This window comes from Hippopotamus amphibius, chromosome 2 (assembly GCF_030028045.1).
Source record: "Hippopotamus amphibius kiboko isolate mHipAmp2 chromosome 2, mHipAmp2.hap2, whole genome shotgun sequence".
Classification (NCBI taxonomy): domain Eukaryota; kingdom Metazoa; phylum Chordata; class Mammalia; order Artiodactyla; family Hippopotamidae; genus Hippopotamus; species Hippopotamus amphibius.
In genome coordinates, this window is record NC_080187.1 from 192,494,223 (window position 1) to 192,511,924 (window position 17,702).

At 41.8% G+C, this 17,702-nt stretch overlaps 1 protein-coding gene across 1 annotated transcript in view; it reads right to left on the reverse strand.

Moving 5' to 3' along the window:
• Positions 1–17,702, reverse strand: part of ATP8B4 (ATPase phospholipid transporting 8B4 (putative)) — a 234,626-nt gene that overhangs the window by 23,098 nt on the left and 193,826 nt on the right. Inside the window, exons 22-23 of the mRNA XM_057724273.1 lie at positions 17,150–17,333; positions 16,241–16,464 (exon numbers count right to left, since the gene is read on the reverse strand). Coding sequence (XP_057580256.1) covers positions 16,241–16,464; positions 17,150–17,333 — 408 coding nt within the window. The remainder of the gene's footprint in view (positions 1–16,240; positions 16,465–17,149; positions 17,334–17,702) is intronic.

Sequence of the window (17,702 nt, forward strand, 5' to 3'; positions counted from 1 at the left end):
AGAAAAGAAAAGAAACTGAAAGAAAGAGAGAAAGAGAGGGGGAGGGAGGAAGGGAGGGCAGGCCCTGATCTGTAGCATTTACCAATTTCCATGGTGTAAATATTTCCCCATGGCTGTCCAAGCAGTCATATTGCTGAGCAGAGAAGAGATGTTACATAGCACACCGTCTAGTGTTTCCACCACGCAGATCCATCAGATACAAAGAACCTCAAGAGCCTAATCAGCAAAATATGGTAAACTAATTTAAAAGTGATGAATTTTGAGTATTTATGAACTTTGTTATTCATATAATTTGTTTAAATTGTAAGTTTATATAATTTAATTTTTAATAACAGCTGTGTTTAACCACTAGCTCACATAAATCCTGAGAATTTAACTGTCAGTTCTTAGGATGCAATATGGGCCAGCTCTAGCATACCACAGCCTATGTTTATGCTTGGAGCAGAGCAGTACAGACAGCAGCAGCCACCTAGAGGATCTCAGACTCGATGTGGCAAGAGAGAACCTGCGGAATGGCAGGGCAATAGCCTAGAGTATCAGGCAAGGGTGAGACTAGACCAGAAAAGCTTGTCCGCATTCCCTGGAAACCTCAAGATATTTTAGCAGAGGTATCTGAAACAAGCCTGGGTTTATGGTGTTCATATAAGATAGGGGCATGTGCCATCAATAACGATTGATTCATACCAAACTGAAGGAAACAAAAAAAGCTAAGGAAAAAAAACAAAAGTATCTTCATCAAATCTTCAATGAAATAACTAGCGGGGAATACCTGTCAAGGTAAGGGAAAGGATGAGAATTTAAGAACCACTTCAAGGCCTAGGATGATGTTTTCGTTCTCCAGAGACTGTGTTTATCTCCTTCTATAAGCTGCTGAGGCTGGGATGAAGGCCTGATATTTTCTGTGCCAGTCAGCTGTCCTGCCGTAGTTCAGCCTGTGACCCTATTGCCAGGAGGCTTTCCTTGGGTCCCAGTCCAGAGTGGGAAGTATTTCAACAGGATCCCTACCCTGATCCCTCTAGTCCCAGGAGGTGATTAAAAGAGAGGATCGTGAGCTTCTCAGCTGCCTCTTCTAGCTCATCAACATCCCCAGGGCACACGGCTCAGAGCAGTGCAGCCCTCCAGGTTCCCAGCCCAGAGCAGAGTGCTAACAGAGTCCCAGACACCAGTTCCTATCTTCTGGACTCCTGTTTGCTCAGTCTCTCTCTCTTCCTTCAGACAAGCAAATGTGTCCAACAACTCTATCCCTAGAGATATATGTTCAGAATATCTGCCTTCATGTACCAGGAGACATATGAAAATGCTCATACCAGCACTGGTTATAACAGTCCCAAACCAGAAACATCCATCAGGAGTGGAATGGAGAAAGACACTGTAGTATATTGATATCATAGAATTCTACAGACTAATGAAAAACAAGGAACTACAGCTATATCCAAAACCACAAATGAATCAAAAAATATATACAATGTTGAGCAAAAGAAGCCAGACAGAAAAGTATGATTCCATTTCAATAAAGTTTAAAAATGTGCCAATCTATTCTTTGTTGTTTAGAGACGTACACTCATATGATCAATTATAAAGCAAAGTGATTATAAAATATCAGGGCAATGATTACCTCCAGAGAGTTGAAAAATGAGGTGTGACTGAGAAAAGGTAAGGCAGCTTCTGGGGTTTGGCAACGTTGCAGTTCTTGAACTGGATCATGGTGACATGAGTGTTCATTTTACAATTTGTTCAGCTGACATTTATGTATTATGTACTTTTTTGTAGATTTGTTATATTTTACAATAAAATAGGAAACACATGACCTTATTTTTTTAGTCATAGCCTGGTGAGACTTTGGGCTCTTGGAGGATTTTAAAAATCCTGATGCCCATGCCCCATCCAGGGCAATTAAATCAGTATCTTTGGAGGTGGGATGATCCAAGCATCAGTAATTTAAAAAATTTCCCAGATGATTCCACTGTGAAGCTAAGATTGAGAATTTCACTTACCCCATCAAAAAAGAAAGAAAGAAAGAAAGAAAGAAAGAAAGAAAGAAAGAAAGAAAGAAAGAAAAGAAAAGAAAAGAAAAGAAAAGAAAAGAAAAGAAAAGAAAAGAAAAGAAAAGAAAAAAGAAAAGAAAAGAAAAGAGAAAAGAAAAGAAAAAACGACAAAGAAAAAAAGCAGTAGCTGACACAAATCCTCAGGTATTTGATGATGGCATCTGACTTTCATATCAATTCATTTCATGACTGCAGCATAGAAAATATAAGAGGTGGGAAAGCAATCTAACTGAAGTCGTATAGCCCTAGGCAGAACCTGGTACTGTCAGATTGCTTCTTTTTGCTCTACCTCATCCACCATCTAACTTCTACTTGATACCATGCAGGGTCCAGTGGGGCTCCTAGGCACAAAGCCTTTCTGTGTCCCCCATTTATTTGATTATAGGAAACAGCCTTCATTCAGCCTCTATGACCTTCCCTGAGTTCCAATGGGCAGATTCAAGCAGTTGTTAATTAGGGAAGGGAGGGGATATGAGACCAGGGAGAAACAGTCAAGAGCAGCCTTGGGGGAGGTCCTGTTTCCCCCATCCGTGGAAACACAGAACATCTTTGAGCTATTCTGCAGATACTGAAACCCCTTCCAGATAGGAGAAGTTAACGATTAACAATGGAATGCTGCCCACAAGCATGTAGACCCCAGACCAGTTGGACTTGAAGGTTGACGATGCTGGCTCCTACTTACCACCAACCAATCAGAAGAATGCAAGACTGTTACTGCCTTGTCCTTATCTCATACCCCTGACCACAAGCCCCAACTATAAGACCTCTCCTTATTCCCCAGAGAGAAGGACACAGTTCTTGAGGTGCTAGCCTCCTGTATTCCCCTTTGCCTGGCAAAGTAATAAAGCTATCCTTTTCTACTTCACTCAAAACTCTGTCTCTGAGATTTGATTTGGCACCAGTGTACAGAGAGGCTGAGCTTTCAGCAGCATACTCACTGAGAAGGGATGATTTCAGGTATTAGGAAGAAAGAAAGAATCTGGAAAATTATGACAAGCTAAACTACGAGTAACTGATGGTCTGGCCTAAAGCGCCATCAACATCACCACCAACTGGCTAGCATTAAACCTGCAATTATTTGACGGTAGCACCATTCAGATCTGAAGCCCCATTTCACAACGGGAGCAGGAGAGAACAGGAAAGGAAAATTAGTGAGAATTAAGTTTAAATATGAGCTTTTGCAATTTCTTGCAAGAGTTTTTGCTTCCACACAGAATCACAACAACAAAAAGAAAACTAGCTGATATGTACTGTACACCATATGTACCAGGTGTTATTTTAAGGGCTTTACATGTATTGACTCATTAAATAATCAGAACAATCCTATGAGGCTGGTGCTGTTAACAGCCCCCAGTTTACAGATGTGGAAATTAGTCTGAGGCCCATTAGGTTAGGAGACTGCCCAATGTCACATTGAACACAAAGATTTTTCAAAGTGTGGTAGGGAACTTTTAGGGGATCCACGATGTCAAAACTGTTTTCAGAATGATGCTAAGAAGTTGTTTATTTGCCCTCTTCACTCTCGTTTCGCATGAGCATATATGACTTGAGATATCACAACCAATTGAATGCAAAAACAGACATGAAAACCCAGCCGCCTCCTATTGTGCTAAATAGTAAGAACTTAAGTATAAAAATTGACTCTCTTCTCACAGCTTATTTTTTATTTTGGAAAGTACAGCCATTTTTTTCATCAAAATATGTCATTTAGGTAAACATGTCATGGGTTCATTATTTTCAATAAATTAATGAATGTTTAAATTTTTCTCCATTTTAATTTCTAACATGATAAATATTGATAGATAGGGTCCTGAGATCACAGAGTTTGAGAACTGCTGGCCTAGCAAGTGTTAGGACCAAGCTCCAGCCCTGGTGCTCAGCATTCTCAGCACTGACCATGGCATGAAACCACCTCTTGATCAGTGATGTCTGTTGCTTTAAAGTTTCTTTAAATTTGGCAAGTTTCTTTAAAATATCCTTTGCTCACATCATTTCATACAGTTGAGAGTGTACAATAAACACAGTTTTGTATGCTGGGTTTTTGTCATTTGAAATGATAACGTTAGCATTTACCCAGGTTAAAACCTTCCAATGGCTTCCCGTCTTGCTTGGAATGAAGTCCGGGCTCTGCAGCATGACTTCAAGCTCTTCCCGACCCTGTGCTTGCCTACCCTACCTCTCCAGCTTCGCTTCACTGCACTCTCGCTCGCGCTCACGGGGCTTCGACTTCACTGACTGTCTGTCTCTAACTTACCAGGCTCGTGCCTACATCAAGGGACATTTGCACTTGCTATGCCCTCTGCCTGGAATACTTTAACCCCAGGGAATTCATATGAACATTTCCCTTTAAACACTCAGATCACAGTTCCAGTGCTACCTTCTCAGTGAGAACTTCCACACGACCCAGTTCTTTCTTAACAACAATTCTGAAATTAGCTCACTAATTTGCTTCTTTATTCTCTGTCCTCATCCCACGATAACACAGTCTCCATGGAACAGAGACTTATGCACAACGATAACTCCTGTGTCTAGAGCAGTGTCCAGCCAATGGTAAGCGCTCTGTGCATATTTGTTGAATTAATTGTTTTACAACTTTTTATCACTGTTAGACATTTAACTTGCTACTAGACCCTCCCCTGAGGATGTGCCACAGGCTTCTCAGACTCGGTGTGACCAGGCCTGGACTCACTCTCGCAGGCCCTCAACCAGGCCCCCTTCTTGGGTTCCCTCTATCAGTTTCTGACACCACCACAGCCATCCCACAGCCCAAGTCAGAAATATGATATTTTTCCTTCTCTCCAACACCCCACATCAAATTAAACCCAGATCTCACTGATTGAACCATGCCAGATGCCTTGTGTTCCAGCCCAAACCACTCTTCACTTTCCTCCCATTGTCCCCCCTGCTGGGATGGCCGTCCTTTCCCTCCTCACCTGCTTCACTCTGATTGATCCTTGAAGGGTCAGCTCAGGGACAGATCTTCTAGGAAGGCTTTCTGAGACCTGCCCACTCCCATCCTCCAGGGCTGGGTCCCAGGCCACTCCTTGATAGTCCCATGACACGCCACACCTCACTACTTCACAGCTGTCAACTTACAATTACTTATGTGCCTGGTTCCCAGGCCCTGCCCACTAGACCTCAAGCTTCTTGGTGAAACCACACAGGACCCTGTGGGCATGGAATTCTTTCCATGTCTCCCATTTCTTGTTTGTAGGAAACAGACTCCAGCCTCCATGACCTCCCCTGAGTTGCAAAGGGCAGGTTCAAACAGCTGCTAATCAGGGAAGGGAGGGGATGCAGAGACAAGGGAGCAGCAGCCAGGAAACAATAGTTCAGCCTTGGGGCAGGGTCCTGGTTCTGCCTCAGGAGACACACATAACAGTAACTTTAAGCTCTTTACAGAATTAAAAGCCCCAACAAAAAGTAGATGTCAGCATTCTTCACTCCAGGGAAGACCACCTGAGACCCGATTAAAGGAACCAGAGAAGCTCATCAAGAAATTACCTGAAGATGATTGAATTTGGTGTACCCCCCCCAAAAATAATAAATAAATAAAATTATTAAAAACAAAACAAAACAAAACAAGGAATGGAGGGACTTCCCTGGTGGTCCAGTGGCAAAGAACTCATCCTGCAATACAGGGGAAAAAAAAAAAAAAAGAAATTACCTGAGACCAGATTAAAGGAGTGCAGGCTCTGCATGCACCCTATCTTATAAGCAGCTCTGCCCTTGAACCATTGCCATAAAACACCTCACCAAATCCTCCTGGGTTGGGACACACAGTTTTTGAGGGCAGGAGTTTGCCATGTCCCTTTTTGCCTGGCAAAACAATAAAGCTATTCTTTTCTACTTCACCCAAAACTGTCTTCAAGATTCAATTCAGCACTGGTGCACAGAGGCCGAGTTTTCAGCATTATTGAGAGCAGGTTATATAATTTATTCATCTGTGGGGGCTCCAGAACCTAACTCAATGCCTGGCATGTGGTAAGTATTCAACAAGCCATACCACCTCTACTTGCAAATTTTCTGTTCTGCATTTCCAATATTCTGAATAAGAGAAAAGCCATGCTCCTGCGCAATACCACTAGTCAGTTTGCAAGCCTAAAAGTGTCTCTTCACAGATCAGAAAGAAGAGAGTGGGGTGTTCATTTTTCCAACTTCACTGTTTTCCTACTTAAGGAAAGCTCCTCCTTGTTCCCTTCTCTGTGGGAACAATTTATCAACCTTATTAACCATTTCATAGAGTAAAAATACATGAGCTACAAATTACAACCTAACAGCTTGGGGAACACAAGATCTATGATTTACAGAATACCACATTTAAATAAACCTTAGTAAGGATCTTAAACAGTTACAAAGGGCTTTCTCTTCTGAGACCACTGGCTTAGCTCCTTGTTCAAATGACAGGATGAACTACATCTCTGGAGACATGTATTCCCCTTTTGCTATATGTTGCAGAGGAAAACTATATAATGATATTTTTTTCCTTTTGGCCTTAAAAAATATTTGTCATTTAAGGAAAACACACTGTGGAATAAATATGAGGTGCTCAGCCTCAGCACATCTGTTACTGATTTGTGTAATTAGCAGAAACACACCCACCCCTCCCTGAGTTTTCCCGCAGAGCATATCTGGATGGTGGGGGGAGAGAAACTGCCAGCCAGGTTGACATGGGCTCACAGGTAACCAAATCCATGAAGTCATCCAAGCCTTGAGATTAGTCGGACTCTTTCACGTCACTTTCCAAACTTTTCATTGTGACTTTTCTTATATTGTTTAACAGAACTAATGGTTTTCTGGCCTTGACAAGATAATTGTTTCCATATCACAGCAGAATTAAAAAAAAAATACACAGCTCTGTATCTAACAATGATAAATTGTCATCAGATAATATCAGAAGTACGCAGTGCCAGTAGTTGCATAGTTTCAAATGTGAATTTCCTAAATAGGCCTGCGACCAATGGGATTTTTTGTTGTGGGTTTTGGGCTTTTTTGTTTTTTGGGGGGGGATGGGCAGGTGGTTGAGGGGTTTTTGGTTTTTTTTGGTTTTTTTTGGCTCTGTCTCTGGTGGGGGACAATTTACCTTTATTAAAAGTCCTGAGGGCATAAGGTAATTTTAAAATAAGTTACATGTATAAATAGTGCACATAAATCCACAGTGGATTCCATGAAAATCATGCAGGCTTTGGTAACATATTGGGATAAGGCATGTCCTTAGGATCCATGATTCAGTTTAAAGGCTTATCTGACTTTTCCAAACGACTCTGGTCCAGAAATCTGGTTGGAAATCTCATCAGGACAGATTGTATTTAAATGGTCTTTTAGTGGCAGTTTGGTTGGAATATTTGCTGGCAGAAGGTGGCCTCCAGATGATTCCAGGAGGCAGTTTGCCTAGAGGCAGACCTGGCCCTTCTAAGGATCTAAGCTGTGGGAGACACTCCCTACAGCATAAGCTCCCTCTCTCTCAATAAGAGAGTTCATTTTCTCCCATAGTCCTAGTGTACTGACTTTTTATGGATGTTTCTCATTTAGATTCCAAATAAAGCAAATATTTGCCTGATTAGGGGTTAGAAGAAAACAGTTTTTTGTTTATTTGTTTGTTTGTTTTAAGACATAGTCATCCTCTCAAGTCTATTACAATTCCAGTGGCCATTTATTAAGCAGAGCAGAAGGAGCACTGAAGAAAAAGTCAGAAGGCATGATGAGTTCTAGTCTCAGCTTTGTCTACCACTGATCCTCAGCTCCTGAGGGTTCAGGTTCCTCCTCTATAAAGTGAAGGGCTAGACTCAGTATCTCTGATATTCCCTGCCAGAGCAAAGATTTTAGATTTCTACAAGACATACACTTTTGTTCTGTGTCCCAGCTGCTTCTCCCAAGAACGTCTACCCAGCAAAAGCGAACAAAAGGAGTCTTGTCCCTCCCAGGCTAATTACTTCCCCATGTGTCCCAAAGCAGTCAACAACAAAGGTGAGGCACTGAAGTTAAGCAGAGGAAAGTCCATAAACTAAGTACAACCCAGCCTTCACCACATCATCATCTATCTGAGATATCCTAAGTGCCATCATCTCACAAGCAGCGAATGGTCCCACCCACTGGCCCCTGGGAGCCTAGCACGCACAGCTGGATGGTGGGCTTGCACATCTGCCCCAGCCCACCTACCAGGATGGAGCACTGGCTGGAATCTACTGTAGCTATCATCAGAGAATAAGAGCCTGGATAAAACTCACCAGGCCCAGAGAGACAGGCCAAGGTAGTAAAGAAATAGCACATTAAGTCATTAAACTGGTGTTTTGAAAGTCAACAATGTGTCTGTGAAAGCACAATCTGCTTACATTTGGTCAGATGTTTTCGGCTGCAGAGTGGATTACTTCAAAGCAACATGCTGAGGGATGCAGGGAAGAAATACATAGGTGCTTATGATCATGCTGAGATTGGACAGTGTTGGCCCCAAGACATGGCCCATCCATGACAAATTTAATTTAAAAAAACTCTTGGTGGAAAAATAAGAGGAAGGTGATGAGGGAGTTAGGCAACATCAGTTTCACATTTATGAAAATAAAATCGTCCCCAGACTGTTAAGTTCCCTGACGGCGGGAACTACATCCCTCTGGTTCATTCTCGTGTCGCTGGAGGCCAGCAGAGCACTTGGCCCCAAACTGGCACTCAGTTTATTCTTTTGAAATGAATGGGCATTCAGAGGCTATAGGTTCTGTGCTAGAGGATGTGAGTGAATCTCACTCCTGGGGGGTTAGATAGAGACGTGACTGCAGATCAGGCCAGCCAAGGCAGGACCGCTGAACACATGCCTGCTGTTACTGGATCTGCTGGGCCCTGGAGCTTTTATTACTGCTGGCTCCGTTTCACCGTGGCGCTTTCAATTCCACTGAAGCAATTTAAGAGAAGGATGGCAGGGGTGGGAAGACCTCAGACGGCCGACTTTCATTAACAGACTGGAAGTAAGCAGCTTTCTAATGGGCTCTAGGAGCTAAGAAAGCCTTGTCGCCCAACATGTGGCTTTGGAGGCCCAAGCCAGCTAAATGATTTCAATGGGGGAAAACGTGTCACTGCAAAAATGTCCCCTATTCAAAAATTCTCATTCTCTGTAGACTAGTGTTTCTCCCAAATATGTTGTTTTCTTTTCACTTGCCTCATTTACAGCATATTGTCCTTAGAAAAACAGGGCTAAGAAAAAAAGCCAAAAGATTTTTCAGTTAAACCTGTTGTTAATCAGGAGCTTCTAGTGAAAAACAGGGAATGGAAAAGAGACCATGATCCCAACCAATCCCAATTCCATATCCGAGTTGCCCTCACAGCCAGTTCTCAGTGTTACTCACACACCAGCCCGCTCACATGTGGGTGGGGCCAGGGAACACCAGTGTTTCCATCTTTATAGCAACATAACATCTGCTCTAGAAGATATTGCTTGCTGTATACAATAAGTCATGCCATGAAGTTTTTTAAAGGTATTTCTGAATGAGTTGGTTTTAAGCGGAATTTTAGAAATTAAAAAATGATTTTAAACTCAGCTACCTGCAGGTCAGTTGGAGAGTGTTCAGGTATGACAGGAGGGTTTCCCTCCTTTTACTGTATAGTCTCACATCTTTACACAAACCAGCCCCTGCATCCCTGCAGGTAGCTAGACTTTCAGGCCTCTAGACCTCCGCTTAATTTTGAAAATATTCATATACTCACTTGAGATTGAGCCCCTGAAGTCACACCAGATCCTCACACATTTCTCCTTTTTCCCATGCTCTCATGTTAAGTTCAAATACAGTACTTCTATCAGGGATATCTGTGCATAGCTTTATTTTCCAAGGAGAAGACAAGTTCCAGGTGGGTAGGAACTTGCCCTATTCATCATTTTGTTTTCTCCTCCCAAGACAGTAAACAGCATTCCTACTAGCAATTTGACAGCATCGTGTGACTCATGGGCAAGGGATGAATTATTCAATTTAAAATGACAAAAATTTAAATGTTTATAAAATCAGAATAAACAATTTGTAATAAATTCATATTTTGGAATGACATTAAGAAAAATAACATTTTTGAAGACTAAAACAAAAGGGATTTCTCAAAATGTGATTTTTTAATAAGAAAAATACAGAGTATGTTCTCAGATATATAAAACTCAATATATATTCACATATAATTATTTTTATAATAAGGAAAAACCTTTGAGGATAGTGAAAAAGGTTTGATAGAAGTTTAAATGCAATCCCCCCCCACACATCCCTTTAGCATATAAAACAGGGCTGATTCATCCCTGGACTAGATTTAATTAAGAAAATGGAAGAGAGGAACATAAATAGCCTGTTCTTCTGGGAATAATATTCTTAGCATCATTTTGTCCTTTGTACATCGTACTGCCTCAAAACATTGAAACTAGGATAAATAGTTTTGAAACTGTCACCATAGAGACATCTATTCCAGAATTTCTCCAAGTGGGTTCTATATGGTACCTGTTCTATAGTACTTTATGCACATTGCTTGGGAAAAACAAGGTTCCACGCCACATGAGTTTGGGTAATAATACCAAATATCATTGACTTTAAGACACTGTTTATTCTAGGAGACACTATTGTTGATGCCAGGATTAGACCAAATGGGGAACCTAACATTCTCCTAATGCTAAGGCAGCAAAGGGCTGAATCCTTAGTGTGAGAATAAAGGAGAAACAAATCTTTACACAGAAAGGGACTGCAAGGAAACTTGCCTGTGTCAACCTTGGCACTAGCAAAAGGGAGAGACAAAAAAATTTCTCCTGAAAACTTGAATCTCAAATGGTATTCACCAGAGTTTGCAACCCAAATTCAAAAAAATCCTGGAACAGAAAGAAAGATCTCAGGTAGGTAGTATCCCTGGAGAATTGGCAGATACCACACAAATGCTCTCTGGAAAAAAGAGACTTCTGGAGTGATGTCATCAAGATGGCAGCATGGATCATTCCCAGTTTCAGTCCCCCTCACAAGAAGACCACCTAGCAACTATCCACAGACAAGACATCACTGTGAAAACCCCAGAACTGAGGGGTGAAGCTGAAGTGCCCCACTGGATCACAGAGACCGAGAAGCATCGCATTAGAAGGGAAGGAGAAGCAACTATACCCTATCACCCCTCCCCCAGGCCGTTACAGCACCGTACCAAGAGGGCCCCTTTGGGCCTATGGTTTCTCCAGTGGGAGAACAAGAACCCAAAGTGGGTCACATGGAGACAGATAAGGGGGATGGGGCTTACAGCAATCAGCACTCAGCAGCACTAAAGCAGAGATGCCGGCCAGGGACTCTGCCCACCTGCAGAGCTGAGCCAGCAGCCCCTCTGGCCAGGTCCCTTGTTTGGTCCATGCAGTTCTGCCTGATATGGGTATCCAGCCAACAAGCTGTATTTGCTGTGGAGTCTGTTCTGTGGCCCCACCTGGGCAGGGAAGAAAACTCATAACCCCACCTAACTGCTGAATATAGCCCCCAGTCCCACACAACCAGGAAGCCTGGCCAGCAAACCCAGGCAGCCAGGGAACCCTCCATCTTACAGCCCTGCTTATACAAAGCCCCAGGCCAGAAGGCCTGCCCAGCTCTTAAGTATAGCCTCTGGCCCCATAGAACCAGGGAGTCAGAATAATGACGCTGGACAGCCTCAAAACCCAGCCTGTGGTACCACTCAGTCGAGGAACCCAGTCTACAGCTCTGCTCTGAGGCAGAGCCCAGCATATAGAACTGCCCAATTGCTAAGCACTGCCTATGGCCCAGCCCAGCAGGGAGCTCAGCCAGTGCGTCCACCCAATCATGGAGCACAGCCTGTGGGGCCCACCTGATGAGGGAGCCCTGACAGGGACCCAGTCCAACTCTGGGGCATACCCTTTGGTCCCACCCAATCACAGAACACAGCCTGAGGTTGCGTCCAACCTTTAAAGGCCTGCCTGTGGCCCTGCATAAACAAAGGATCTAGCCGTGCACACCATCTGGTCAGGAAGCACAGCCTGAAATGTCATTTGCCATGAGCAATCACAGAGCCCAGCCAGCAGCAGCCCCTGACCTCAGAGCATAGGCAGTGACCTCACCCAACTAGAGACCCTGACAGCAAACCACCCGCAGATGCTGCCAGCTGACCCATCCAGTACCCCAAGCTGCAGGAGACCTATGAACTGTCTGACGAGGAATTCAGAATAATCCTCTTAAAGAATTTCAGTGAACTATAAGAATACACAGGCAACCAAAATTAAGAAAACAATGCATAAACAAAATAAGATGTTCAACAAAGAAATAGAAATCATCAAAACAAACAAATAGAAATCCTAGAACTGAAGAACACAGTGATGGAAGAAGTCATTAAAGATCACCAACAACAGACTCAACCAAGTAGAAGAAAGAATCAGCAAACTAGAACATGTCATTTTAAATTATCAAACTCAAAGAAATAGAAAGTAGGATGGTGATTTCCACGGGCTTGAGAGAGAGGGACATGGGGAGTTGTTTTTCAGTGGATATAGAATTTCAGTTTCACAAGATGAAACAGTTCTGGAGATCTGCTGTACAACAGTGTGAATGTACTTAATACTACAACTGTACACTTGCAAATAGTTAAGACAGGAAATCCTATGTTTATGTGTCTTTTATCACAATTAAAAATATTTTTAAATTATTTTTTAAAAACTGACATAGACCAAACTGACAGAACCTACTTCACATGGTTGTTATAAGTATTGAGCTAACACAGGCAAAACATTTAAACAATGTTTGGCACACAGTAAGTGCTAAATGTTAGCTATAATTTCAGTTTGCTTTTATCCCTACTTGCTGGTATCAACAATATCACGACTCCACCTAGAAGATGACATCAAAGCATTTATGCCACTACGTGGGTACTGTCATTGACTTGCTGCCTTTTCTTCTCTAACAGACAATAACAAATTTCTACTTACCACTCTCCTGGCAAGCCTATCTACTTTTCTGAAAATCCTGGAAATAAAACCTTAAATTCTGCACAACGAGGATAGCTAATTAAAATGTGTGAGATCACACTTTGTCACGTCCACCAAGGATGTACCTCTTAGACATCGGCTTCCATACCTGAGATATAAGTTCCAGCAGGCTTCACAGTCTGACACATACAAGGGCTTAGTGAATATTCACTGAATGAATAAAAGCCTTAAATAGTAGGACTCAGGGACCCTGTCCAGGAAATATAAATCTAAGTCTCAATTTGATCAAATCATCATAAAAATTAGGGCAAAATGGATAGCAGTCCAAGATTTCTACTCAGTAACCCAATTGGTCTTATGTGGTGACTCCTCCCCTGCTTAAAGAGGATGTGTCCTGCCTTATTTAAATCAGCCAAGACCTAGGCAAAGCAAAATTAACTAGGGAAAATCAACTCTTTCCGAGAACGAAGTTATATATAATTTAAAAATGTATGACTTGTGGTCCAATTAACCATCATATCAAATTAATATTAACACCACTGAAAAAGGCCATCATTCTACTTTCTGGAATCAATGCCATAATTACACTCAGATCTGAAGACACTGAGCCCACAGTGCTGGTCAGGCCGCACACATTTACACAGACCAGATGCGAAGCCTGTAGAGATGGCCCCTGGTGCAGGGGGCGTAAGTGGCACCTGCAGCAGTGACTGGAGGCATGTTGGAGGGACTCATCCTGCTGGGTCTGCCTCAAGCAAGCACAAGAAAGACCCTAGAAATATCCATCAACATTGAAATGACTGTACGCCTTCTATATGCTGGGTGTCATTCAAGATTACAGACTGTATGGATGACTCAGATGTGCTTCCTTTCCTCAAGAAACTCAGGGTTAAGCTAAATAAAATCCTAAGAGACTGGGTGAATTGGGAAAAGAAATCCTCTCCCCTGAAACGGACACCCCTTTATCCCCTGGCCTTGTCTTACTGCATGTATAAGCCTCAGGGGCCATGGCTTTGGCAGGTGGATAAGGAGATTCTAAATCCTCTGGAACAACTCTGTAGGGGAGATAAGCTGTTTGCTTAACTGGTCCCTCTGCCTCATAAAAGATGAGTAGAGTCCAGAGTGGACAAAACAAAAAGTCAGCAGATTGGATTTCACTCTGGGCTCTGGTTCAAAAGGCACACCTTCAGATTTTCTTCTATATTGGCCAGCCCCATGGTTTCAGAGTATGGTCCCCCACCTGCAAAATCAGCATCTACAGGGAACTTGTTAAAAATGCATATTTGGGAGCTCTATCTCAGACCTACTGAATCAGAAACTCAGGTGGGGCCCAGGGACCTGTGCTTTAGAAGCCCTTCAGGTGATTCCCATACACATCAAAGCTTGAGAACCACTGGTCCAGCTCAACTCACCAGCATCGGAAAGAACACAGAGGGCCAGTCAGGACTGACAGTGGATTCCAAAGAAGACTATGCAATGAACTCGCTTTCATTGTAAAAAACAAAAATAATAAATAATAAAATGAAGAAGAAAAGAGCATGGAAAAGAAACATGCTCAATTAAACCAAACATTTAAGAAACCTAATTACAGCCAGGTGGTGTGTCTTATAGCTGAGTTTACATCGGATACTCATGTCTTTGGAGCAATCATCGTTCTCCCTTGCTGTTCTCTCTTAAACGGAAAATACTGTTGAGAAGATTAAAAATCTAGTTTTTTAATATTTGACTCTGACCAGTTTTATCAGATTCTGAGAGCAGAGCAGAAAATCACCTAAATGTAGATCTTAGAAGTCATTGAACGTTGACTTCAACGTCACAGTTTTAGCAAAAGACAACTTTGGCAGTAAGCTTGCCTATCCAAGCTTGGTATGTCTGCACATTCAAATCATTAACTAGTCTTCTGTGTCCTAAGAGGGCTAAATAAGGGTTAAGGCATCTCTTCAGCATTCTGTGATCTTTCAAAAGCCCCAAACCTTTACAATGTGAAAACTAGATCTCTCCAAAACACCACTTGGCAAATAGCCTTGCTTCATCCTCATGTGGAGAGAAAGGCAACAGCCCAGGAGGTCACAGGCCACACTCCCACGCTTGTGTTTGTTGGACTAAGGCCGGATTGTGAGCAGGTGAATATCCTCACCCCAGCTGCCTTCTCTGAAGGAGCGCTAAGGAAACTTTTATTTCTGAGAAACTAAAAGCAAGGCTTTGCTTTACTTCAACTGTTTAGAGATTACCAAAAATACCAACAAAAATATCAACAGAGTCTGCTTTTATTTTGGGGAATGTTATTCTTAAAAGAGAAAATTAGGAATAGGTATGGGTATGCCTTTAAGAAATCTCAACTTCTCAGAAAAAAGGGGAAAATGTACAAAACCAACTTTCATTACAAAAAGGATTTGCTAATCTTCCTCGGCACATTTAAGATATATAAATAAAATGCCAAGATTTAATTCATACTCCAATTTTTCTGGAATAAAATAACTGAAAATATTAGCTCCACGTATATCATTGAAACCAGTGATTGAAACCAAGAGGGAAGAACAACTGAAGAGATTTCTAATGATAGTTACGGTTACCATTTCATTTTCAAGGACAATCTTTTTCTTTTGTCGTTGTTGTTGTTTAAAATATTGATGCCATTTTTATTCATAAATGTATTTAAATGCTAAAAGTCTTACATTTCACAGTTGATACCCAGCGTCAAGACTTTATTGATATCCAAGATATGGGGTTAAGTAACCTTTAAAATGGCTATAAGTAGATATAAAAATAGAATCCTAGTTTATGAATTTACTAATTTTTCTTCCTTGCTACCAACATAATCTACAGATCAATTTTTAGCTAATGAATTGCTGTCAAAACAGCCTTGAGGTCAGGGTAGCAATTCCTTCCCCTGATTTAAAATATTTACAGTCAGTGTTGGGTAAGTGAGCATCTTTCCAATAGATACACCTCAACATTTCTTATTAATGTTTCTCAGATTCTAAATTAAAACTCTACATCAAACTCACCTGTCATCATACCCAAAATTTCAATAAAAACTTAAAATGCACAGGAAGGAGCAGTCATTAGTTACTATGCAAATAAGCAAAAAATAAAACTCTACCTAAATATATATTCTTCTTGGGTTCAAATCTCAAGTCAACTATCAATCGCATAATTGTCACACTGTCATTGTATTAGACATATAAAAATGATCTCTATTTGTTAGTAAAGACCCATGAAGTAGTCATCCACAATCCAGGGGATCTTATAAAAGAAAGAAAATTACTTTTTTACCAACCTGGGCTGAAAAACCACAGAAGAAACCAAACCAGAAATGCACAAGTGTGAATGCAAAATTCTTATAGAAGAAATAGCATAAGAATTTGCACATTCGGAAATAGGACCACCTTCCGTGAACAAGGAGAAGTCTTTGGAGGTATCTGAACTGTGCAAATGAGTAGTCGCTGGCTAGGACTGCCTGCAGTCCTTCCTGGCCACTGATGCCAACGCCAATGTGAGCACCTGCAAAGGAGAAGGAGGACACTTTCATTCCCCAAACGAAGACACAACCTCTTTGGGTTACCTATCACTCCTCTTTTGTTTTTTGTTTTTTTTTCTTCTTTTTGGCCATGCCACGAGTCTTGCGGTACCTTAATTCCCCAACCAGGGATCAAACCTGGGCCCCAGCAGTGCAAGCACTGCGCCCTAATCACTGGACCACCAGGGAATTCCCCTATCGTTCTTCCCCTATCATTTATTCACAGAAACCTTACAACTATAGCATTTATAATTTTTCCCATATATAGTCTCACAAGACAATCACGATAGTTAGGTATTTATCCTAGTTTTACAAAAGAGAAAATTGGCTCAGAAAGTATAGTAACTTGAACAAAGTTTTACAATTTGAAGCAGCAAAGCTGGGACTAAACCTAAGCACTGGAACTGTGGGTCTGATGTTCATTCCTCTACACCGTAGCTACTTACTTCTCCAAATAGTGACCAATACACAAATGATTTAAGTAAAGGCAGAGGTGTTTTTTCTTTTTTATGAATGCTAATAATGGTGGACGAACGGGGCCCTACAAGTATTCATTTTAGAACCACTGGGATGATTACATTGCCGTGCAGTCTCCACTACATATTGCCCAATGCTGACCCTGGGGGCTCCAGGTCTGCAGCGTGCCCCATTGAGCCAATATCCCCTTACATTTGATCATGCTGACGTCATTGGCTCCATCGCCTATGGCCAGAGTGACAGCATTTCTGTGCTTCTTCACCAGCTCTACTACTTGGGCTTTCTGGAGAGGGGTGACTCGACAACAAACCACAGTCTTACACATGCAGGCAAGTTCTAGAAGATCGTTCTTGACATCACTTTCTAGAGCATGGGCCTATGTTATTAAGAAAAAAAAAATCCACAATAGAACAATAATAAATGAGAGATGTCATTTGGGAAGCAGATTTCTTATTTCTCAACTGATTTCTAAACAGTTTAATTCACTTCGACAAGTCATTGTTGACTCAGGGCCACACAAACAAAAGAAAAGAGTATTGAACTCCTACTTAGTGCCAAGGAATTTTACCATAAAAGTAAAAGACAGTGCCCATGTGTCCTCCTTGATGCATTACCGTGCTGCATTGGAGAGAGATGGTAAAATGCCAGAGAAGTTCCAGAAACCACGAAAATAAGGAAAAGCAAAGGACAGAACCAATCCATCACCTCACCAAGTTTAGAATGAACTACAAAATGATGATTTGTT